The sequence below is a fragment of the Ahaetulla prasina genome, chromosome 4 (assembly GCF_028640845.1).
Source record: "Ahaetulla prasina isolate Xishuangbanna chromosome 4, ASM2864084v1, whole genome shotgun sequence".
NCBI classification, from domain to species: Eukaryota; Metazoa; Chordata; class Lepidosauria; order Squamata; family Colubridae; genus Ahaetulla; species Ahaetulla prasina.
Window position 1 is genome coordinate 26,250,114 of NC_080542.1, and position 26,439 is coordinate 26,276,552.

General features: G+C 41.4%; 1 protein-coding gene across 6 annotated transcripts in view; it reads left to right on the forward strand.

Annotated features, from left to right (window-relative positions):
- The first annotated feature begins 5,362 nt into the window (after nucleotides 1–5,362).
- The window catches only part of ALDH16A1 (aldehyde dehydrogenase 16 family member A1), a 64,191-nt gene continuing 43,114 nt past the window's right edge, over nucleotides 5,363–26,439 (forward strand). The window contains exons 1-5 of one of the 6 annotated variants that reach the window (XM_058180133.1): nucleotides 5,463–5,582; nucleotides 9,564–9,949; nucleotides 13,500–13,602; nucleotides 14,665–14,791; nucleotides 23,780–23,958. In XM_058180133.1, the coding sequence (XP_058036116.1) occupies nucleotides 9,770–9,949; nucleotides 13,500–13,602; nucleotides 14,665–14,791; nucleotides 23,780–23,958 (589 nt within the window). In that variant the 5' untranslated portion in view covers nucleotides 5,463–5,582; nucleotides 9,564–9,769. Of the gene's footprint in view, nucleotides 5,583–7,214; nucleotides 8,119–9,563; nucleotides 9,950–9,999; nucleotides 10,190–13,499; nucleotides 13,603–14,664; nucleotides 14,792–23,779; nucleotides 23,959–26,439 lie in introns of those variants that run through there. The other 5 variants (XM_058180132.1, XM_058180131.1, XM_058180130.1 and 2 more) reach the window with 5 other exon arrangements.

A 26,439-nucleotide genomic window follows, 5' to 3' on the forward strand; every position in this document is an offset into this window, starting at 1 on the left:
CGTTTCGACTGCTTCCTCGACTTTGCTGAGATTACCGATGACAGGAAAAGGGTGCTTTTCCTAAACTTTTGCAGCCCAGAGATCTTTGAGACAGCCAGGGTCCTCCTTGCTCCACTGGCCATTCAGTCTGTGCTGTGGGATGTGCTGCAGAGCAAGCTACGGATTCACTATGCGCCCAAACCTTCACGAATCGCATGTCGGCATGCTTTCCATCATCGGACTCAGGCTGAAGGTGAGTCCATCAACAAATATGTTGCCACACTTCGAAAGGCAGCCCTGTATTGTGAATTCAGGGATTTATTTATTTATTTATTGTATGAAAAAGTTTTATTTTTACATTCATGTCCAATAACATATTTAATGTACAGACATATACAATTAATCGGGTCTGCCCAGTCACCACCCCCTCCCTTTAACTCTCTTCCCCTCTCTACCTTCTTCTACTTTCCACAACCTTCCTCACCTTCTCTTATCTACATCCTCTCCTCCCTTGCCCCTACTCCTTTCTTCTCCCTCTTCTATCTCTTTCTTCCTTCCTCTTTCCCCTTCCTCCTCCTTATCCTCTCTTCCTCCTCTTCTCTTTCCTACCTCCTTCTCTCTTCTCCTTTCTCCCTTTCCACCATTCTGAAATGGTAGCCGGGAAGACCCGACCTTACATTAATTATACATCTTCAATCATCCCTGTACATTAACCATCAATCCATTAATCCATTTTCTAACCTCATCCCCCCCTTTATTACCCTCCCCCTTACCCCCCTCCCCGCCGAGACTTCGCAGAACAAAATGCGGGGTATCAAAACTAACAATCATAATCCAAAATAAATCTTAAATTATAATCTCTTGTCACTCCACCCATCATCACACTCTCAATTCCCCTCTCCTTTAAACATATATCTAATACATATATCTAATACAAAACAATTCCTAATTTTACTCATATGCTATTTGATATTTTTTTATCTGATACTTATTTTGAATATAATCAATCCACATTTTCCATTCTAAAATATATTTTTCTTGTGTATAGTCTTTCAAATATGCAGAAATTTTTGCCATTTCTGCCAAATTTGATACTTTAAGTATCCATTCTTCAATTGTAGGTACTTCTTCTTTCTTCCAATATTGAGCAATCAAAAGTCTTGCGGCAGTTATTAAGTTCAAGATCAATTTAGTCTCTATAGCTGTACAATCCATAATTATTCCTAAGAAGGAAAACTGTGGAGTAAACTTAATCTTATTTTTCAAACTGTTCTGCATAATCCACCATATTTAATCCAAAATGCTTTAACTTTTTTGCAAGTCCACCATATATGATAATAAGTGGCATCTTCACCATCACATCTCCAACATTTAGCCTGTACATTGGGGTACATACATGACAACTTTTTGGGGTCTAAATGCCATCTATAAAACATCTTATAAAATTTTTCTCTCAAATTTTGCGCTTGTGTAAATTTAACATTCCTCACCCAAATTCTTTCCCATGTTTCCAACATTATAGGCTGTTGAAAGTTTTGTGCCCACTTAATCATGCAATCCTTAACCAGTTCGGTCTCTGAATCTATTTCTACTAATGCATTATACAACCTCTTAATATGCTGTTGACCTTGATCTCTCATTTGTTTTAACAAATTATCCTCAGTTTGCTTAATACCTATTTTCTGATCTAGTTTCCATCTAACTTGTAATTGCCCATATTGAAACCATGTATAATTTTTACCTTCTTCCCCCATCTTTTCTTTAGATTTTATGAATTCAGGGATTTAGATGACGCTCTCTTGGACAGAGTGATCTGTGGTGTGAGGGATGTCAAGCTACAGTGGCGCCTCCTTGCAAAAACAGACCTCACCCTGCAGAGGGCACTCGGTGAGGTACAAGCAGCCAAGATGTCCAATCAGTCAATGGCTGAGATTCAAAAATCAAACAGCCCACCAGCATCATATATTTTATTAACTGAAGACCTGCCATCCAGCCCTATTATGGCATCAAAGATCGCTGCACATTCTGCCAAGGACCATGTCATTGTCCAAGTGCTCAACTGGGTGTAGAGGGGGTGGCCAAAGGGGCCTGTCAGCACCGAATTCCTTCCCTTCCACACCCAGCAACATGAGCTGTCCACTTAACGGGGATACCTACTCTGGGAGAGTGGGAGAGTCATGTGGTGGTACCGCAGAGGCTGCAATGGCCAGTTTTGGAAGCTCTTCATGTAGGCCACCCAGGCATTGTGTGGATGAAGGCACTTGCCCACAGTCTGGTGGCCCAACTTAGACAAGGCAATTGCTGATTGGGTCGCATCTTGTCAGCCTTGCCAAGAGCCTCCCCATCTGTTCCAGCATGCGAGTGGGAAGCACCAAAGATACCTTGGTCATGCATATTGACTCTGCGGGGCTCGTCCATGGACAGACTTTTATGGTGGTTGCAGATGCCTGCTCAAAATGGCTTGAGGTAGTACTCATGACATTGACCACCTCAGATGCCACGATCAAGGTCTTTAAAAGGCTGCTTGCGACCCACGGACTGCCAGAAGTCCTAGTTTTGGACAATGGGTCACAGCTCACATCAAGCCAGTTCAAGCTGTTCCTGGTGGGTCACGGCATTCATCATGCTCTGATTGTATCATTCCATCCTGCTAGCAACAGGCAGATTGAGCTGATGGTCTGATCATCAAAGGAAGCACTGGCAAGGATGGAATTGGGGGACTGGCAATAATAGATAGCCAAGTATCTCCTGGTCCAGCACATCACCCCAAACTCCACCACCAAGAGGAGTCTGGCCGAACTCCTAATAGGTTGCCGCCTGTGAACTGACTTGGATCGGCGGAACCCGGACTATTCCTCGGAGGTCCCTGCAGACTGGATCAGCTAGCTCTGGTCATTCTCACCAGGCAACCTGGGGGGGCCCTTCCTGGATTCCTGCCTGAGTAATGGATGTTACTGAGCTGCATTCCTACAGGGTGATACTTGAAGATGGCAGGTTGTGGCGCAGCCACATTGACCAACTGCGCAGCTGCCTCAGAACTTCTGTCTGCAGCCAGCCAGAATGGACTCCACCAGAGACAACTCCAGCTAAGGACATAACAACTCAGCCACCAACAACAACAATACAGACAAGGGACTGTGGTGAGACACAGATGCCTGCTGACTTGGTTCCCCTTGTGTTAGAAGCACCAGTGACCAAGCCCTTGCTGCTGCCACAAGCTGCACCTGAAGTAGCATCAGCTACTCTGCCTAGTCAAGACTCAGGAGCTACTGCTCTTGAGATGGAGGTTGTAGACATAGGTCAGGACAGACACATCACCATCCTGCCTGCCTAAAAGCTACATACAGTATGTTAAATTGTTAATTGATCAGTGATGCGTCTTGGTGAGGAGGGATGTTATGTATTGTCTATAGTGTATAGTTGATGTTCTCATTCTGGTCTTCTCTCCTAATTGGTTATTTGGCTGATCAGTTACATGTAAAAGGAGCTGGGTCAGCCAGGAAGAGTTTTGCCTCACAGAAAGTATTGAATAAAGAACTGTTAGAAATCACGCCAGCCTCGCCTCAATTTTTCGCCCAGAATTTAACAAGCAGTGTTTTCAATTCTGACAACTTTAAGAAGTCTAGACTTCAACCAGCATGCTTCAACTCTGTTGGCTGGGGAATTCTGGGAGTTGAAGTCCATACATCTTCAAGTTGCCAAGGTTGAAAAACACTGGTATAAAAGATTAACTAGGAGGTGGATGGATGTTTCAATATGCAGAACATACTTATGGCTGTATACACTGTTGCAGACTTGTATTGTTTTCTCTGGTTGATCTGTTAGTGACCACATAGATGGATTTTCTTCATGATGATCTGTCCCTAAACTGGGCCTTCAGAATTTCAAATGGTATTCCCATAATCCTGTTTTCAACTTTGAACCGAACCTGGCAGCAGCCAGTTTTCTGTTCCTCAATTGCCACACAGAGGGGGAAGGAGGGAAGGCAGTTGAAATGCCTTTCTAGACAACAGACAGCTTTCTCTTGAGAACCAAAGTCATCTCTACCAGCAACAGGTAAGAATGGGGAGAGCCTGCCAATTAACCCAGTTGGCATATGTGACCTGAGACACTTGGGGGATGGAGTTAGTTCCCATTTTAATTATATTAAACTGTGGGAAAGATTTAGAGTTGGTTTTCCTTTGAAGCTGTGCCATATGATGTATTCAATAAAGAAGACCTTTGGGAAGGACCTTTGTCTCAGAGTTCTAATTTGCTTGGGTTCATTAGTCCGAATCTTGACACCTGTTAACATTTACATTGCTGGTTATACTCTTCTCTTTCTGTCCACTTCCCCCAGCATTGGATTCTTCTTCAGGGAGTTAGTCTGCATAACGTGGCCAAAACAGTATAATTTGAATCTGTCCAAGTGTGTAGCAGTGAACTTTGTGTCTCAGATGGAGTGTGGTTGCCCATTACTTCCTCTGCTCCCTTCAGGGAACCTCTGAGATTGTAATATAAAACTTTCGTCTTAAAGTGAGGAGACAAGACCACGAAGGATTTGAGAAACAAGAATTAATTTATTATTTGCACAAACAGGACACAGATCCCCACTCACGTGGAAAACAAAGGTCTGAGCCTCGAGCAAGACTCAAGCATAATCTTTTATACCTTTGGTTACAGATATCACATAAGAAAAAGAAGAAGTTATCCTAATTGGTTGTCACAGACAAAAGCCCATATATAGTTACTGGAACAGGTTACAAAGAACAGCATGTAGAAATATTCCTGTGCTTTACAGAAAGCTTGCAACACCACATCTCTGCCCAATGGTATACTTCTGCTTTTATGTGACACGTCGACTTCTATCTCTAATACATCTTGTTATAATCCTAACTAAACATAAAGCACTTTTATTATAAAGCATTGGGGTCCTGCTTCATGATGAAGGTAATATAATAGTGATGATGATTAACTGTAATTTGCGATCACTCTCTGGGTGAGGCTTATAAGTATTGGATTATGTTAACAGCTTTTCATCATTCAAAAATATAACATTCAGTTCTATTACATACCAAAGACGACTAAGTTAGACTGAAATGCTGGATTCCTGCATTCTTTCAGATTGTTATCTCCTATTACTATTCCATTAGCAAGTGGAAAGGATGTGTGTGAATAGTGTCAAAATTGTCCTGGAAGATTAAATTCTACTTTGAAAATATTTTTGGCGGTGGTGTATGTTTGTTTTTATTTGACACATCATTTTAACCAAGCTATCTAGCATCAATTTGAGGGGGGGGAGAGGAAGGATGCGCTGCTGCTCTACATGTTATATCTCTATAGTCCACATGTTCCGCCCTCTAGCCTTACGTCTCGACTCTTCTCTGCAAGTAGCTGAACTCTATGGCAGTTGGGAGGTCGGAAGTGACTCTTTTTATTAAAGCGAAGGGGATGCTGTTCAGTTGGGAGGTTGCTGCTTTTTACTATCAAGAACCGAGCAATCCAGACTGGAGTCAATGGCCGGCTACTCAGCGACGGATAGCAGCTGCGGCACCCCTTCAGTGTACGAGCTCTACAGATCCATGGCGTATGGGCCGGTTCCGGAGGCGCTCGGGGCAGCCCAGGTAAGGGACTGGAAGGGAACCCCTCTCACATCTGATCTTCCCCTCTCCAGGCGGAGAGCGCAGTATCTGGTAGGCGTAAGAGGAACATGATCTGTGGGCTCCGAAGGAAAGTAATTTGGATTCCCGCGTCGCGCTAAACCACAAAGCTGTGAGCGCTCAGCGCGGGGGGAAGAACTTATTCAACAAGCCGTCTTTAAGCCATCATGGTTTGCAGCTGCTGGGAACCGAGCTTTGCAAAGGAGGGGTTCCAAAGAGAGCCCGGGGAGACGTTGCTCTATCCTGATTCCTCCCTCCCAAAGCACAGTTCCCAAGAGGCACTTTTTAGCTTTTTCCCCCTCCCGCACCCCCCAACCCCGCCGCCTCCCGCTCGCCTCTGTCCCTGACCTTCGCTTTCTCTACGGCAGCAAGCTTCGCTGGCTGAACTCCCGGTCCTGCTCGGATACGGCGGACTTAACTGATAATCCAGAGTCAGGACGTGTCACTCCCGTGTGCATTAGTTATTTAGGCGCTTCTAAAAACGAAGCGCTATTGGTGGACGCTCGAGCGGACTTTGCACCTCTTATACGATAGTCAGCGCTTCTGCTCCGGTTCCTTCCACTAGTTTTAATCGACAAAGGCAGCCTTTTCCTTAGCCAAGGAAATCTGGCTAAGGAAATCTTACCTTTGCTGAGAAAATCACATTGAAGAGTTTTAGCCCAAGCGTTAGGACCCATAGTAACTTCCATATTGTATTCAATATTTGCTTTTGCTGCATCGGAATAAGTCGGCTGTGTTTTTGGAAACTTCTGCCTGGCAGGGTTGAAACTGCGCCCTAAAATCAGCTTTAGCCTTAAACTTGGGGTTTGAATGATGCATGAATATACTCCCAACCCATAACTGGGAGAATATTCATTGAATAGTAACCGTAAGTTTGTGACTCAGCATCGTCCGAATCCTAAAAGTTTGGGTACCTGAACAAACCAAACTTCAATGAAGGAGGATGAGCGTTTCTGGCAAACAGCCCATGTGCCGCCTGGAGCAATTGAGCGGCGGGGGTGGGGGAGGGATGGAGGAGTGTGAAAGAAAGCTTTCCTTGCGGAGTCCGTTAGATCAAGGTCATTCCCGCTTCGCCACCTCTGAAGTTTCAGACGAATTCGATCGACTCCGAATTTCCAACCGCTAATAGGATTTTGCTGGTGGTCCCTTTCGGTGTAGAAATCCGGAATAACTACTGCGATTCAGTCCCGGGTTAACAATGCCTTCGTCACCTCTCCTTAAAACAAAACCGGATTAGATGCACCTAGGGAGAGGGGGAACCTTCAGACACTGTTCAAAATCAGGAATAGAAGAGAAAGCAGAACGTGAGAACCGCTTTGACACGCGAGTTCCCAGGGAGGTAAAGACTCTGCTGTCCCGGGGGTACAAAGCAAATCCGCCCCCCATCGCGCCGGCGCAGACGGCTCCAGAGTCCCGATTTAAATTAGGTTCATATGCATACCACGGGCTCGTTGGCCAATAGTTGCGCAGTAAGTCCCACCTCGGGTTACGTGCTACCGCGGAGGTACCCGCCTCGCTCTGTCGTCTGGGTTAGGGAGGGGGGTACATCCCGGCATGCACCGGGATTTGGTTTTTAATTTAACAGATGTGGCAGGTCGTTCACACCCCCCCCCTTTCCTTTGATTTGATCCTTCTGCTCCTGCCACCCACCGACCCCGCTTCCTCTTCTGTCCCGGGATGTCCTCTCCTTCCCCTTCTTCCTTCCTGGGCCCGAGGTCGACGGATCGCCCTAAAGTGCCTCGAACTCGGGCGGCCACTTGGAGCCACCGGGAAACCCTGGATTTCCTCGCCTTGTGGGGCGAGGAATCCATCCAGGCGCAGCTCAACCGGTGCCACCGGAATGCCGACGTTTACCAGTGGATCTCCGAGCGCATGGCCGAGAAGGGCTATTTCCGCGACGAGGATCAATGCCGGACGAAAGGCAAAGACCTCAAAAAAAGTTACAAGCAAGCTAAGCTGCAAGACGGTGCCGCCCGCCAGCGCTGCCGCTTCTTTCACGAGCTCGACGCCATCCTGGGCGGCGGGGGAAGAAGTTCCCGCGGCGGGGATGGCGCTCCGTGGTGCCAGGTGGTCGTCAAGGAGGAAAGCGATCCGGAGCTCGATCCCGATCCACAGCCCCCGGAGGACGAGTACGCCTGGACCCAGGCCTCCGTCACCGACGGCAGCGATCTGGAGCCGCCGGCCGAGCCTGCCGGCGCCCCCGCCTATTCATCGTCCTCTTCTCAAGCGGCTGCCGGGAGCGTGGTCCATGCGGAGCCCTCAATTCTGCACCGTCAGGTGGCCGGTGGCGTGATCAAGGAAGAGAAGAGCCCCCCGCGGGAAGAGGCCGAGCCCCCCAGCAGAGGAGGAAGTGGAGCAGATGGGGCTTACCTCTACCCTGCTGCGGAAAACTCTCCAGGGGATATCCTTGGCAGATCTAGGATGGTGGAGGAGCCTCTGCTTCAGCAGGAGACCCCGGGACAGCTGGACGCTCCCTGGAGAACCGGGATAAAGCGGAGAGGTAAGTAGAAAAGGGGGTAACGCAATCCAGGGTAAGGGGGGAGGGAAATCGGCTTTATCCAGACATCAGAGAATGGACAGGGTCATCAATTCTTTCATCGCTGATCTCCTTAGAAATACTTAGAAATACTTAGAAATAAAGTCCCCTTGAGTTCAGTGAATCAATTCCCAGGGATGTGAGCTTAGAAATGGAACAATTTTGCCATCTGCTCAGATTCATACCTCTCATTTCCAACAAGTGCTGGTTTGCGGAGTTTCCTAGTTAAAATTTTCAGATATTAAGTGCCAGAGATAAGTGGGTGAATTGCTATTTAAAAGCCTGATTAAACTGTTTCACCTTCACTTTTATCTCTGAAACTGTGAGAGGGATCTTGGAGTCCTAGTGGACAATCATTTAAATATGAGCCAGTAGTGTGCTGCAGCTGCCAAAAAAGCCAACACAATTCTAGACCTCATTAACCGAGGGATAGAATCAAGATCACGTGAAGTGTTAATACTGTAGCATTTTATGATGCCTCAGTAAGGGCACACTTGGAAAACTGCATCCAATTTTGGTCACCACGATGTAAAAAAGATGTTGAGATTTTAGAAAGAGTGCAGAGAAGATGAACAAATATGATTAGGGGACTGGGGGCTAAAACATAAAGAATAGTTCCTTAAGGAAAGGAAAGACTACGGGTGACATAATAGCATTGTCCCAATATCTTAGGGTTTGCCACAAAGAAGAGGGAGTCAAACTATTCTCCAAAGCTCCTGAAGGCAGGACAAGAAGCAATGGATGGAATGTGATCAAGGAGAGAAGCAATCTAGAACTAAGGAGAAATTTCCTGACTATTAGAACAATTAATCAGTGGAACAACTAACCTTCAGAAGTTGTGAATGCTCCAACACTGGAGGTTTTTAAGAGGAGATTGGACAACTATTTTTCTGAAATGGTAGACCTTTTGCAACCTTCTGACAAGTAAAGTCAATGGGGAAACCTGACTCATTAGTCACCATGTTACTAATTTAACAACTGCAGTGATTCACTTAATAAATGTGGCAAGAAAAGTTGTAAAAACTTGTTCACTTAGCAACATGAAGTTTGGGCTCAATTGTGGCTGTAAGTTGAGGACAACCTGTACTTAAATTTGCTCTGCTTTTCTTATTCCCTTTTTCCAACGATACTCCCTCTATTGTTTTTTTTTACCCCAGACATTTAATATTCATTGAATTACACAGGTTTTAGGGATTTTTTTTCTCTTTTGATGTTTCTACATTAGACGTCCGTATGTATACTAATAGCTCCCATCTCACTTTGTCTATATGAATGATGAAAGGACATGCTGCTTCATTGATATATGTATGTAAAAGACTGGTTCTCATGTTTGGAGAGCTCCAGTGACATAGTTTTGGTCTTCATCTCTGCCACTTGAGTAATATCATCTCATTTCTCCCTGCCACCAGCTTTTTCCAGGCCACGGAGTCTGCTGAGCACACGTGAGAAGTTGGCCCAGCTCCGGAACAGGAGGAAGAGACCCTGGGATGACAAATTTGATGAATTGGTGCGTGACATCCGGACGCATTTCAGAGAGAGAGAAAAGCTATTTCAAGGACTATGGGAAGAAGAGAAAGCCCAACGAGAGAAGGATCGGCAGCTTTGGGTAGCTGAGATGGCTTGGATTCGGCGAATGTGGACCAAGAGCCAGAAGGAGAAGGAAGCAGGAGAAGAAGACAAGGGGACGAATGGGCCTGGACGTGTAAAGGAAGAGAATCAAAGTAGAGATGTCTGCAAAGATTCTGAAGAGGGATCTTGTAAAGAAGGCAGGGTTCAGGAGCCCCTGCTGTTAAAGGTTTCCCATGCTTTACAGCAGCCCTTCATATATCACTAGCTTAAATCTCTTCCTCTGGAGCATTTTTTGGGAGGGGGAGGGACTATTTATCCCACCTTTATTATTTTTATAAATAACTCAAGGCAGTGAACCTATATAATACTCTTTCTTCCTCCTATTCTCCCCACAACAACCCTGTGAGATGAACTGGGCTGAGAGAGAGATTGAGCCAAAATCACTCAGCTGGCTTTCATGTCTAAGGTGGGATGAGAACTAATGATCTCTTGCTGATTGGCCCCAAATCACTCAGCCAGCTTTCACACTTAAGGCAGGACTAGAACTCACAGTTTCCCAGCTTCTAGCCTAGTGGCTTAACCACTAGACCAAACTGTCTTGTTTGTTCAATTATAGCAAATGAATAAACTGTGGTGGCTGAGTTTGTACAATCCCAAATCCAAGGTAAACAGGCCACATTTGGATTTAATGTGGCTTTAAGAGCTATGGTAGCGCAGTGGTTAGAGTGCAGTACTGCAGGTACTTCTGCTGACTGCCGCTGCCAGCAGTTTGGCAGTTTGATTCTCACAGGCTCAAGGTTGACTCATCCTTCCGAGGTCGGTAAAATGGGGACCCAGATTGTTGGGGGTGATATGCTGACTCTGTAAACCATTTAGACAGGGCTGTAAAGCACTGTGAAGTGGTATACAAGTCTAAGTGCTATTGCTAATATATTGGAACCCAGTTTGTAATTCTCATGAGCCTCGAACAACATAACTGGTAGTCAGGGAATTCTAGATAAGAACATCTGGTGAGACCCAGGTTGAAATGTTTTCCAGCCTTTCTTCTTGGGGGTTTTAAACTTTGGCTTTTGTATCCTTGCATTCAAGCTGAATTAATATTTTTGGGGGACAATCTCACTCTCTCCCACCCTTCCATAGTAATTCTTACAATAGGATTAGATTCTCTGTAATAATTATTTTAGCCTTGAAATCCTTTACAGTTTTAAGCTATCCTTTCTACAGTCTAGCACTGTGTTTCTTAACCGATGGTTTAACTAATTGATCACTCAGTGAATATCTCTGCATAGATTTGAAAATGAATGAAAACAATACAGATAGTCCTCGACTTATAGCAGTTCATTTAGTGATCGTTCAAAGTTACAATGGCACTGAAAAAGTGACTTATGACTGTTTTTCACACTTACAACCTTTGTAGCATCCCCATGATCACGTGGTCAAAATTTAGATACTTGGTAACTGGTTCGTACTTATGACTGTTGTTCTTTCCCAAAGTCATGTGACCACCTTTTGCAATCTTTTGACAAAATCAATGGGGAAGCCAGATTCACTTAACAACCATGTTACCAATTTACCAACTGCAGTGATTCACTTTACAACTGTCGTAAAATAAGGCAAAATTCACTTAACAACATAAATTTGGAGCTCAATTGTGGTCTTTCATCGACGATTATCTTTATTTCTAGTGGAAAATAAATCCATACTATATTTTTAGACATCTGGTGCTTGCAAGGTTTTTTTTTTATGAAGCGCAGGGACAGGTTTCTGCACTAAAACAGGAAAAATGTTTTAAAATAGAAGATAGCTAACACCCATTAACGGATGGCACTCTTTGGACAATTACATCTGTTTAATGTAATTGACTATGGCATGCATGGTTATCCAGCAGGCTGCATTTGACTCACTGCAATCTTCTGCATGGCCTGTGTGGGTCATTAACTTCCTCCCAGCTCTGTTCTTACTACCATGTAAATCACATTTTCTCCTGTCCACCAAGCACTTGAATTGCTGCTACCTGGGATGGGTATACTTTCTATTTGAGGTTTTTATTTCACCTCCAGAAACATTTTTTGCATGTTGAAGGAATTTAGTCATAATGAAGAGGAAAGAAAAGAAAAAGAATGTAAATGTGTACAAGGGAGAAAGAGCATGCTGATGACAAAGTATCTTGATTTTGTGGATAGTTAGTTTGATGTAGTGATTAAGGTATTGGGCTAGAAACCCGGAGACCATGAGTTCTAGTCCTGGTGGGTATCCTTGGACCACTGATTCTCTCTCAGCCCTATGAAGCGAGCAATGGCAAACCACTTCCATCTTGCCAAAGATGGTACGGGCAGTTGCCAAGAGACAAAAACTGACTTGAAGGCACAAATGTGTGTGCATTTATGATTGACTTTCAAGAGACTTTAATATTTAAAACAAGTTTTGGAAAAGTGAAGTACTCAGTCTTTTGGTATTTCAAACTAGACATTTTCAGATTAGGCTTTAGAGAAACCCTGAACTTGGAGAAGTTAATCCTCTTCTTTATGCAAACTGAGTTAGAAGCTGGCTGTGGCAGGGAGGAAGATAACCAGCTGTATAGCAAATTCTCTTGCATGGAATGCTTACTAGCCCAAACTAGAATTTATTAGGAAATGATGGATGATGCATGATATATGAACTTACTACACACACACACACATACACACACACACACACACACACACACACACACACACGTGGTAAAATTGGAACAGACTTACTTAACAACTGCCTTATTAAGCAATAGAGATTCTGGTCCCAGTTGAGAATTACCTATGATTTACTAAACTAGCTGTATATCAATGCCTCAATATACTTAATAAGCTTCAAATTTTGGTAGCTATTACTGTATTATTCCAACATTGACTATCAGAGTGTTGAAGATACTCCAAACTGAGCTTTTTGCACTGCCCCCAAATCAGGACACCTGACTTAGGAACACAGTTACTTACAAAACAATCTGATGTGCAAGCAGAACACAATTCATCACTCTCTTAGTTGATCCTTCTAACTCTCTGATTATAGACAATCCTACAGTTTGACATATGGAATAGAACAGAACAGAACAGAACAAATAGAACAACAGAGTTGGAAGGGACCTTGGAGGTCTTCTAGTCCAACCCTTTTCCGGTGTTTAAGAAGAGATTGGACAACCATTTGTCTGAAATGGTATAGGGTTTCCTGTCTGAGCAGGGGGTTGGACTGAAAGATTAAGCGAATTCTGCTTCCCCCATTGACTTGTCAAAAGCCAATTGGGAAGGTCATAAAGGGTGATCACATGACACAGGGACACTGCAACCATTGTAAGTACATGCTGCTATTTTGAATCTTCATCATGTGATCTTGGGGATGCTGTAAGTGTGAAGACTGGTTGAGGACTGCCATTGTAATTTTGAACAGCTGCTAAATGAATATTTGTGAGTTGAGGGCTACCTGCAATGCTAAAGGCTGAGTGTTCTGATCTTTCCTCTCGATTAGAGTGGACCACTGGGTAGGGAAACAGTGGATCTCCAAATGTTATGGTAATGGATCTCCTCTCAGCCCTGATTATTGCCTAGGCCTAACAGTTTGGCCTGTTAGTCCAGCAGCTTTTTGAAGCTCCAGGTTCCTTCCCTGAAACTGGCTGTTCCCTCTTGTTTTCTGGAAAAGGTTGCTAAGTATCCATTATTATTTGAAGAAGATTCCAATTCTTCCAAATAGGTATAGAGTACATTCTTCTTTTCCCTATAACCTGACATTTCCCTCTTTCTCTTCAGTCCTGGCTGGAATCTCATGGTCGTAAATTGGGACATTTTGTAAATGGCAAGTGGCTGAAACCAGATGGGCGAGAGACCTACACAGTCAAAAATCCCAACACAGGTAAAGATGGTGGATGAACAAGGGAGGCTGGCTTTTCTGGGAGGTTACATATATTTCTGCTGGCTGGGGAATTCTAGGAATTGAAGTCCACCCATTTTAAACTTGATAAGGTAGAGAAACATTGGTTTAGTATTTTATATGCTTCTGCTCTGAAAATCCAATTTCTCTGAAGCTGGAAAGGCTATATTTTCTGTGCTGCTTGTAATGTCATGAAACTGCTGATAACCAGGGCTAAAGAGATTTACTGTCAACAATGAAGTGAACCTGTCTGAGGCCATCTTGGAGGCTCCAGGATAACCACAAAGCAGGGCAGAAGAAGGGACAGGCAGGGGGGAAATAGCTAGATGGGGTTTTGTAGCCAAAACAAAAAAGTTTTCCTGTGGGAACCAAGGACGTTCTGACAGGTGGCTGGCCAGAGGAGGAGTGAAATAACCTAGCAACCAGTCAGCACATTGATTGGACATGATCTGTGACTTGGGAGAAACGGGGAAACTTTTACTTTTTAATCAGGGGAAAGCCACGGGAACTCCCAGAGTCGGCTTTCACCAGTTGTGCCGATATGATGTATCCAATAAATTGTTCTTTGAGGAACTTGCCTGCCTCCGTGTTCTGCTTTCTATGGGTGTATTACTTGGAACGCTGACACTTACTTGATCCCAACTCCCAAAACTGTAGTGATTGCTGCTAATTTCTCCTTCCCCTTCAAAAAAAGGAAGACTTATTCCTTAAAACAACAGCAAATCCTGCTTCCCAAAATTGTTAAGAATTTCTGAACCTTTTAATTAATCTGTGATGGTGCAGTGCTTAGAATGCAGTATTGCAAGTGGATTCTTCCCACTCCAGGAAGTTCGAACCTGACCTTGACTCAACCTTCCATCCTTCTGAGGTCGGTAAACCGAGGACCCAGATTTTTGGGGGCAATATGCTGACTCCATAAATCGCTTAGAGCGGGCTATAAAGCATTGTCAAGTAGTGTATGAGTCCAAGTGCTATTGATATTGTTATTCAGGGTAGACTTTTCAGGTGAAAAAATTCCCCTTTCTTCTCCCTCCTCTTCTTTAGCGGAGCCACTGGCCACCACAATCCAAGGCAAGAAAGAAGATGTGGACAAAGCTGTTCAGGCGGCTAAAGTAGCTTATGAAAGTTGGAGTCTACTCCCTGGCCATGTTCGAGCCCGACACCTTTACAAGTAAGAGGCAGTTACAAGAGGGTAATCTTGGCAATTTACAGATAGTTTTCTACTTATGACTACAATTGCACCCCCAAGTTCTGCTAAGCAAGGCAGTTGTTCAGCTTTCTTCAGTTTTGAATATAATAGAAATAGAATTTTCTATTGACCAAATGTGATTGGACACACAAGGAATTTGTCTCCAGTGCATAAGTTATCAATGTACATATAAGCAACAAGTGATAAATAATGATCATATTCATCATAAAATACATAACCATAAGTAATAGCCTTGGATACTAAATAAGCAATCAACATAAATCATACTAGGATACTAAACAAAACAATATAAATCGTAAGTACAAGCAACAAAGCTATAATCATAAGAAGATAAGGAGATAGGTAATAGGAAAGACGAGAAAGATAATAGTAATAGAGCCCTATTAGTAGTTTAACAGTGTTGTGGGAATTTGTTGTTTAGCAGAGGGATGGCAAGGGAGAAAAAACTGTCCTTGTGTCTGGTTGTTTTGGCGTACAGTGCCCTATTCCGTCACTTTGAGCGAAGAAGTTAGAACAGTTTATGTCCAGGATGTGAAGGATAATATAAAATACAAAAGCAAATAGTAGGAAAAATAGGGGAGGGAAAAGAGAAAGAAAGAGGGAGGGGGGTGGAAGAAAAAAAAGCTGTTGACTGTCGACTGTCTTTGGTGCAGTAGAATAAGATAACATCAAACCTCAATTTTTTTTACTTTTACATACCATAATAGTATAAACTAGCCATTTTTATAACAACAAATCTATCTAATTGGTAAAACCCAAAATCAAAGTTTCATTTCTTTCTCACCTCAAGCACAAAGTCCAGAAGCGGTTTCCAACTAGAAACAAAAGTACCGTATATACTCGAATATAAGCCGATCCGAGTATAAGCCGAGGTCCCCAATTTTACCCCAAAAACTGGGGTAAACTGGGGACTCGAGTATAAGCCGAGGGTGGGAAATGAGGCACCTACCGGTTGGGGAAACCCTCCCTCCCTCAGCTGAGAAGGCTGGCGGCTCCCGCCCGCCCTCTCACTGCACCGCAGGGCTTCCCGCCGTCCGGTAAAATGTGAAAAAGAAAGAAAAACTCGGTATAAGCCGTATATACTCGAGTATAAGCCGAGGGGCTTAAAAAAAAAAAACTCGAGTATAAGCCGTATAGACCCGAGTATAAGCCGAGGGGACGTTTTTCAGCACAAAAAACGTGCTGAAAAACTCGGCTTATACTCGAGTATATACGGTAATTGTGTTTTTTTTCTTTTATCAAAGCAGTCCATTGCTAAATGAGGCAGTTGTTAAGTGAGTTTTGCTGCGTTTTATACCATTTTTTGCCACAAGTGAATTGGTGGAATTATTAAGTAAATCAAGTGGTCATTAAGGGAATCTGCTTCCCCATTTACTTTGTCGGAGACCAGCTGGGAAGGTTACAAATGATGATCACATCAACCTGGTATAGTGGAACTGTCACAAACACATGCCAGTTTGCAAGTGCCCAGATTTTAATCATGTGACCACGGGGATGCGGCAATGGTCATAAGTGTGAAAACTGGTCATGTCACTTTTTTCTATGCTGTTGTAACTTCCAACAGTCACTAAATGAATACAATAGGTATCTTTGAGTATAGAGTGGGGAAACAGTGGTTTGTCTGTTTGTAGTGAGAGATGCTAGGAGCTGTAATTCAGTAACATCTGGGAATTCTCCACCTGTGTCCTGGACCCCGGTGATTACAGAATTGTAACAACTACAGGTAATCCTTGACTTACAACAGTTCATTTAGTGATTGTTGAAATTACAACCTCACTGAAAAAAGTTACTTATGACCGTTTTTCACACTTATGACTGTTTTAGAATCCCCATGGTCATGTGATCAAAATTCAGATCCTTTGCAACCAGTTCATATTTATGATGGTTGCAGAGTCCTGGGGTCATGTGATCCCCTTTTGCAACCTTCTGACAGGAAGATTCAATGGGGAAGCCAGATTCACTTAACCATGTTACCAACCTAACAACCGCAGTGATTCACTTAACAACTGTGGCAAGAAGGATTATAAAATGGGGCAAAAGTCACTTAATAACTGTCTCACTCAATTTTGGGCTCAACTGTAGTCGTAAGTCGAGCACTACCTTTACACCATGCTTACTATTTTAGTTATAACATGTGTAGCTAGGACCATCCAGAAACATCACTGTTTAATTTTTTTTCCAGGTGTTATTGGAAACCAGAGTTCTAAACCAGGGGTCTCCAACCTTGGCAACTTTAAGACTTGTGGACTTCAACTCCCAGAGTTGATTCTGGGAGTTGAAGTCCACAAATCTTGCCAAGGTTGGAGACTCCTGTTCTAAATGATCTTTAATAGAATTCTCAAAGTGTAATTTCTAAGAGTTTTGAAAAAACTCTGTAGGTGCCATGGTATAGCACCTACAGTATAGTTCAGTGTTTTCAAACTTGGCAACTTTTAAGATGTGTGGATTTCTTTTTTTTTTTTTTTTATTCAAAAAGTTTTACAAAATTTTTCCCCTTTCCCCCTCCTCCCCTCCCTTCGCAACCCCTCCCCGACTTCCGGAACGAGCACAAGGTATAGTTAAAAGTAAAACAAACATATGCTAAAAGTTTTCGTCCCAACTTAATTATACCCCTACAATCATCAATTCCTAACTTCCCCAAAAGCAATCAAAATAATACATCATAATCATTCAAAACAGTCTGATAACTCTTAGTCTGATATCTCGTTGAATATAGTCAATCCATTTTTCCATTCCTTTAAGTATCTTTCTTGCGTATTGTCTTTCAAAAGGCTGATATCTTCGCCATCTCAGCCAAATTGGCAACTTTCAATATCCATTCTTGTATTGTTGGTACTTCTTTTTCTTCCAATATTGTCCTATTAGTAATCTTGCTGCAGTTATTAGATTTAAAATCAATTTAGTCTCAATTACTGTACAATCCGTAATAATTCCCAACAAGAAAAATTGCGGCAGGAACTTTATCTTCTTTTCAGAACATTTTGTAAAATCCACCAAATTTTTATCCAAAAGGCCTTTATGTCCTTACAAGTCCACCAAATGTGAAAATATGTAGCCATCACAATTACATCTCCAACATTTTGCTTGCATTTCTGGATACATACACGATAATTTTTAGGATCTAGATGCCATCTATAAAACATTTTATAAAAATTTTCCTCAGATTCTGTGCCTGCGTGAATTTAACATTTCTAACCCAAATTTTTCCCACGTTTCCAATAATATTGGCTCCTGAAAATTTTGTGCCCACTTTATCATACAGTCCTTTACCAAGTCCCTTTCAGAATCTATTTCAAGTAACACATTATACAATCTCTTTATATGCTCCTGAGACTGATTTCTAATTTGCTTTACCAAATTTCCTCGTTCTGCTCTATACCAATTTTCTGATCTCCTTCCATCTAGCACGTAATTGCTCATATTGAAACCAAGTATAATTTTTCCTTCCTCTCTTAATACTTGCAGAGATTTTAACTGCAAATTACCTCTTTCAGTATACAAAAGATCTTTATATGTAATCATTTCCTGATTCTGTTCTATGTTTATATTTTCTACTGTATGTCTAGGACATGCCCATATAGGAACCTTATAATTTAGTTTATAAGAGTATTTTTCCAAACACGCAGAAGGGCATTTCTTAGCACATGATTTTTAAAGGCCTTATCCACTTTTTGTCATAAATTAAATATGCATGCCATCCATATAACAAATCATAACCTTCTATATTCAAAATTCTGTCCTCTGTTAAATTAAACCAATCACTTATTGCAGAGAGAGCAGCTGCTTCATAATATAATTTAAAATTAGGCATTTTAAACCTCCCTTTCCGAGAATCTTGAATTATTTTCATTTTAACCCTAGCTTTTTTACCTTCCCATATAAATTTGTTAATTCCCTTCTGCCATTCCTCAAGATTCTTATCTTTCTTAATTATTGGTATCATCTGAAAGAGGAATAAAAATCTAGGTAAAACATTCATTTTAATAGCAGCAATTCTCCCAGCAAAGATAATTGCAATTTTTCCAAACAATCAACTCCTTCTGAACTTTTTGCCATAAAACCTCATAGTTATTCTTATACAATTTCACATTTGATGACGTAATATAAACCCCTAAATACTTAACCTTCTTTACAATTTCAAATCCTGTTACTTCCTCTAGTTTTTCTTTCTGTTGTCTGGCCATATTTTTATTATCACTTTTGTCTTTTCTGATTTACCTTAAACCCTGAGACATTCCCATATTGATCAATTATTTCCAACAAAGATTTACTAGAATTTATAGGGTTTGTTAAAGTAATCACCAAATCATCTGCAAAAGCTCTTAACTTATATTCATACTGTCTAACTCTAATTCCTCTATCTCCTTTACTTCTCGTATTTTATCCAATAATGGTTCTAGAGTTAAAATAAACAATAATGGTGATAAAGGACATCCCTGTCTTGTTCCTTTCGCAATCTTAAAAGGTTCTGTTAAGCTACCATTGATTATAATCTGTGCTGTTTGCTCTCCATAAATTGCCCTAATTATTCTTAAAAAACCATCTCCAAATTGCATCTTTTCTATTAATTTAAATAAAAAATCCCAATGCAATCGATCAAAAGCTTTCTCTGCATCGAGAAAAATAAATGCTGCTGGAATAAAATTTTTCTTTTCTAAGTACTCCAGTAAATTAACAATCTGCCTAACATTATTCCTCATCTGTCTCCCTTTTATAAATCCAGATTGATCATTATGAATTCTTCGCTGCAGAATCAACATTAATCTATTAGCTATTATTTTAACAAAATCTTATAATCATTATTTAAAAGTGAGATTGGCCTATAATTCCCAGGTTTAGAACAATCCTGTTCCTCTTTGGTATCAATGAAATAAAAGAGGTTCTCCATGAGGGGAATTCTCCTAGTTGTATCTGATTAAATAATTCCTTAAGTGGACCTAACATCTCATCCTGTAAATTCCTATAATAACTAACTGTAAGCCCATCCGTACCAGGAGTTTTCCCATTTTAATTGTTTAATTACCAAAATAATTTCTTCCGAGGTTATAGGCCGATTCAATTCATCCGTTTGTTCTAAAGTTAAATTTTTAACCTTATATTCCTTCAAATAATTATCAATATCCTATTCAATATATTATCTTTAAGATATAAATTTGTATAATATTCTAAAAAGCTTTTTAATTTTATCCTGTTGATATCTCTCTTACCTTTGTATTCTATTTTTCTATAGTACGTTGTTTTTGTCTTTTCCTTAAAGTGTATGCTAACCACCTACCAGGTCTATTTGCATTACAAAAGTATTATGTTTGGCATATTGTATATTTGTTGCCACCTGATCAGCCATTATCATATTAAATTGATTCTGTAGTAACTTTATTGCATCTTTAAGTTTTTGATCATGTGGGTTATGTATTAATAATTGTTGTTTCTTATAAATTTCCTCTTCTAAATACCTCGCTGTCTTTGTTGCTTATTTCTCTGTCTATTATTAAGATATATTAATACACCTCTCATAAAAGCTTTACTGCAGTCCCAAACCATTTCTATCGATGTTTCATTATTCAAATTATAATCAAAAAATTCTTTCATCTGCTTTTTACATTGATTTACATTATCCTGATATCTAAACAAATTTTCATTTAATCTCCAAGTTCTTCTACCCTCTTTTCCATATTGCAATTCCATCCAAACAGGACTATGATCAGACAAACATCTTGGAAATATCTTAGTTTTCTTCACCCTAAAAAGCAAATCATTAGAAATTAAAATAAAATCAATACGTGAGAAGGATTGATGCCTATCAGAGAAAAAAGTATAGTCTCTTTCCTCCAAATTCCGCAGTCTCCATACATCTCTTAACTCAAAATCTTCTATCATATCAAAAAAGGATTTAGGCAGCTTTGCATGTGCAGGTATCTTCTTGGAAGAAATTCTCTTGTCCTTTCGTGTATCTATTACTCCATTCCAATCTCCCAATATAATACACGATTTATAATCCCATAGAGTCAACTTATCATATAACATTCTATAAAATTTTTCTTGTTGCTGGTTGGGTGCATATATACCAAGCAAGAGAGTCCTTTTTGTTTCTATTGTAAGTTCAATAGCAATATATCTTCCATAAATATCTGCCTCTATTAACTTGGCTGGTATATCTTTTCTCAAATAAACCACTATGCCATGTTTTTCTCCAAAGCTGAAGCAACAAAATGTTTACCTAACTTTGAGTTTATTAGGTACTTTTGATCTGATAATTTAATATGCTTTCTTGTAAGCAAATAACATCATTTTTAAATTGTTTCAAATAATGAAATATTTTCCTTCTCTTCTGAGCTGAGTTCAAACCATTGACATTCCAAGTCAAGATTTTATTTGCCATTACTGGGCTGCTGAAGCCTTTGGGCAATCAACTGAAGATCGTCCTCCCGTATCTTCGGCCGTGCTCCTCCACCGCTTCTGTAGCAGAGTCCTGAACTTTACTTTGAGTTTGTTGCTCCTTTCTTTACGCTTAAGGGCTCCCTCGTCAGTCTTTGTTCTTGTGGTTGTTCCTCTGATGGTAACATCACTGGAATCACCTCAGCTTCCACACCCATTTGAGTCTCTTGAATTCTTTTTCTATTATTTCTATTTCAAATTTCAGCACTGTAGAAAGAAAATCTTTGGACTTAAGCACTGTGTCAATACGATATCTTCTTCCCTGATAATACACTGTCAAGCCAACTGGGACCTCCCATCTAAATTGAATCTGGTATTTCTTAAGTTCTTGTGTAAAAAATGTAAAGTCTTTTCTATCCCTTAACATCTTGGGAGGATCTCTTTCAAAACCTTCAACTCCTGTTCCCTATTTTCAAGTTTTTCTGAAAAGCAACTTGTAAAATTTGATTCCTCACTGTTCTTTTCAAAAAATAAACCACGATGTCTCTAGGAAGTTTCTTTTGCCTAGCAATCCAAGAATTAACTCTATAAAATTTTGTCAATTTGATAAGCAACCTCTTGTGGATCAAGTTCAATAAATTCAGCCAGAGCTTCTGATAAAATTTTTTTTAAATCTTCCCCTTTGTCCTCATTCAAACCTCTAATTCTCAGAGCTCCTTCCATCATTCTATACTGCATCACCACCACTTGATCTTCATTTTTATCCAATTTGATTTGCATTCCCCCCATTCTATTTTCTATTTGTTGATTTGACTGAACAATTTCTTGCACCTCCTCCTCCACCACCTCCAGTCTTTTTGCCAAACCTTGAAAAGCCATTAAGATATCTTCTCTTATTTTTTTATTATTCTCTTTTATTTCTTCTCTTATTTTCTCATTATTATCCATAATCTCCTTAAACCTTTCTTCAGACACTTTCCCTTGCTCTTTAATCAGATCTTCTAAAGCTGGTTCAGAACCCCTTCTGCCCCCAGTCTTAGGTGGTTTAGTAGCCATTTCAGTTTTAAAATTCACAAAATATAAGTCTAGAAACTTCTCTTTTCCCCTTTAAGTATAGGAGAGCTCAGTTCACTTCATTAAAATCCACACATAACATTTCTTATCTTCTTAGTTGCACAGACTGTTTAAAATTCCATTCGTCATTTTCACTCCCGTTCAGGCGCCATCTTTAAGAGTCAATTAGAACAAAGAAAAAAAAAATTTCTCTTTTTTAGAAAGTAGAAGTCAGGAAATCAAAAATACTTGCAATCCAATAATCGTCCGCTTGCACTCATTCCGTCTGCTTAAAGAGATCCATAAAGATAAGACAGTTAGCAGAGATGGACACCTTCTTCTTTTCCTGCTTTTGCAGACACGCACTGAAGTCGGAGATGGCAGGAATATTTATGGGACCCATCGACCCTTCGAGGCTCTGCTTAATTAAAACAAAGCCTCTGGGGAGGTCTACCAACATTCCTGCGCTCTTATCTTGCCCCTTTCATCCAGGGAAAAAGATTAAAGCCGGCTTTTCCTGGCTTTTACGATGTTCAGTGCGGAGCCCCTTTAATTAGGGCTCAGCGAAGAGGTGGAGCCACCCGGAAGCCTCAAGATGTGTGGATTTCAACATCCCTAGCCTGGGGGGTCCCCAAGCCCCAGGCCGCAGCCAGTACGTGAGGTGAGGCATTTGGAACTCGGCTGCGGAAAGCAGCAGGCGAGCACATGCGCATGCTTCATTTGCACAAGCAAAAGGTGCACGTGCCTGCCACTCATATAAATGGAGGTCTGTGTGCGCGCACACTTGCCAGCTGCTCGTGCAGAACCATCCCGTCTCCCCAACCCCACCCCAAACTGGTCTTCAAAGCCAGAAAGGTTGGGGAACTCTGCCCTAGCCAAACAGAATTGAAGTCCACACATCTTGGCATAGCTGAAGATCCTCTGCCTTGGCATTCTCCAGATAAATGTATTTCATCCTCCAGAATTCCAATTAAAAGCCATAATACCTGGGGAATTCGGAATCCATATGTCACCTGGTTTGCTGGCAGCGTCTATGACTTATGATCAAGAATTACAATCATGTGTTGTCTTATTGTTAAGCAAGTCACCATGTGATCACGCCCTATAATCTTTTTTGTGGTAGGTGTTAAGCAAAACCATTAAGTGAACACACTGTGGTCATGAAGCGGATCTATTGTCAGCAAAGGAAACCAGAAATAATCACCAATTTCCAGGGGATAAAAGGTGACTTGTAATCACATGATTGCAGGATACTGTAAATGGCCGTAAATGATGTCACTTGCTGAATGTCCAAAATATAATTACATGGCCATGGGGTGGGCTAATTGTTAGAAATTAAAATCTGGGTTATAAGTAATCCTGTGGGGCTCCATCGTACATTTGAACAGTTGTAAATGACTTGTTGTAAGTGGAGAAGAAGACTTTCTTTCTTAGCTTATTCCTCTCAGCTGGTCCTGGAACTGCAATGTGTGCAGCCATTCAGTCCAGCTGTGCTTTATCTGAAGTTGCCTCTTCCCACAGTATTGCCAGAACCATCCAGAAACATCAGCGGCTGCTCAGCGTTCTGGAGAGTCTCGACAGTGGAAACTTGATCCGTGAAAGCCAAGAAGCGGATCTACCTTTGGTTGTACGCCATTTCTACCACTACGCAGGATGGGCCCAACTGATGGACGAACAGATGAGCAACTGGCAACCACTTGGTAAGCTGGGGAGACTGGAATCTTAGCCTGGAAAAAAACACCCGGCATCCAATTACTCAGGTTTTCCTAGCATGAAGCTTATCTGCCCACCTACCCCCTTGAAGCACTGAATACTGGAGCAGGGATCTGACTGGGGAATTCTGGGAGTTGAAGTCCACAAGTCTTAAAATTGCCAAGTTTGGAGACTTCTGCACTAGAAGAGAATGAAATGGTTGAAATGCTTGGTTTTAGGTTCTGCGTAATGGTTACAAGTTCATAGCAGGTTGTTTTGATCTCCTGAAAACTCCTGAATCTTGTAATGAACAGTTGACACTTGAAATACCACTAAAATGACCATAACAGGAATAGGGCACATTGGAAGCTTGAAATGACTTGAGTTTGACCATTCAGTATGCCCTTGTCATGTATGATAATGCAGTAGTGATCAAAGAAAGGAGGGGCTTGTTTATAAAGATTGCAATGCTTCTGAAATTAAGGACTGGGTTGTACAGCTTGTCCTTGACTTACGACCACAATTGAGCTCAAAATTTCTATTGTTAAGAGAGATATTTGTTAAATGAGTTTTGCCCCATTTTATGACTTTTCTTGCCACAGTTGTTGACACAGCAAAGGTCATAAATATAAACCAATTGCCAAGCATCTCAATTTTGATCACATGATTAGAAAGATTTTTTAAAGGTTGTAACTATGAAAAATGGTCATAAGTCACATTTTTCAGTGCCTTTATAACTTTGAACGATCCCTAAACAAAGTGTTGTAAGTCGAGGACTACCTGTATATAGAATATCTGAACACAAAGAGTCATTTTTTTTTTTTGCATCTAACTGCATTTTTGGTAGGGGGGATTGAGTTGGTGACACCGAATGAAGGCTACTTAGATATTGCTATTGGGTAGGGAGAAATGGGTGACCTTACCTTGGTCTCCAGTGTTGTCCCCTACCTTCTAGCATAGGTGTTGTGCCTCCAGTCCCCCCCCCCGGGCCTGGCCCCCTGCCAGAAAGTGACTCAGAGAGTGAGGGGGAAGGGCTGTCAGGGCTCCCCTCTGCAGGGCCGGTCTCTGGCTCAGCTCCAGGAGCCAGAGGCAGGCCAGGTGGAGGAGATGACGAGGCCTCTGCCTCCTGTATCTCCCCCCACCCACGTATCGCTTCCAGACCCAGCTGTGGACAATCAGTCCTGGTTAGATCCAGGTTTCATAGACAAGAGAGGCGGGAACAACAGAAGAAGGGGTGGAGCAGGCCTAGAGTCACGGAGCCACACCCCACAGGGTATAAAAGCAGGAGGGGCTGCTCCACTACTTCGTGACGGACAAACCAAACTGACTGGAGGAAACTGACTGGAGGAAACTTGAGTTGAACTATTTGACTGAGCATTTGGCTTGGATTGCTGTTTGTTCCTGACTTCCTGGTTGCTCCTGTAACGAGCTTCTGACACGCCGGCATCAAGAAAGATAAAAGAAAATCTTGGCAGACGCTCGCTGGTTTGCTGCCAGAGCTGATAGCTGCTGTGGACTAAATTGCCGGCTAATTGAATCAGTTCACGTGCCTCCAGGACTGAGGTGGGGGGACAGAACAACAGGGGTCTGCAACCTTAAACACTCAAAGAGCCATTTCAACCCATTTCCCACACAAAAGAAAAAACTGGGAGCCCCAAAATCGGGCTTGGCGTGGCCAACTCACCATCACTTCTACCTAGTCAGATGACACACAACCCCAGCCATACCTACTCCAATTTTGTGGCTCCTGGTGTTTCCTTTTCTGTGGGAAACGGGTCTCTCTCTCCCTCGTTCCCTCTCTCTCTCTCCCTCTCTCTCTCTCTTCTCTCTTTCCCTCTCTCTCTCTCTTCTCTCTCTCTCTCTTTCTCTATGTCTCTTCTCTCTCTTTCTCAGTGTTTCTTCTCTCTCATTCTCTGTGTCTCTTCTCTCTCTCTTTTTTTTTTTTGTATAAAAGTTTTTATTTTTTCCTTTAAAACAAAACACATAAACATAAAAGCATTTTCAATCCCAATATTGTGTATTGGCGGGGTGGTTACATATCTCTTGTGTACCTTCAACTTACAGATATCCTTAATTTATCTAAAGTTATATCATCTCTATCTAGTATCTAAACTTTTAATTAACCAATGTCTATAGCCTTTATTTCTCTCATTCCATATGCATATCCACTAGTAAATATTTTATCTGGTAACATCATTCATTCTATCGTTCTAAACCATTCAATTTAATGTTTCAATTAATAATATTCTTTCTCTAATCTTTGCTAAAATATTGTATCTTTCCTTCTAGCCATTGATAAAATATATCCCATATCTTATAATATTGCTTTTCTTCCTGTTCTCTTATTTCAAATGTGAATTTATTCATTTCAGCACATTCCATTATTTTCCTAATAATTTCATTTTGCAAAGGTATTTTCTCACTTTTCCAATTTTTAGCAAACACAATCCTAGCTGCTGTTATAATATTCACCATCAAATATGTCACTT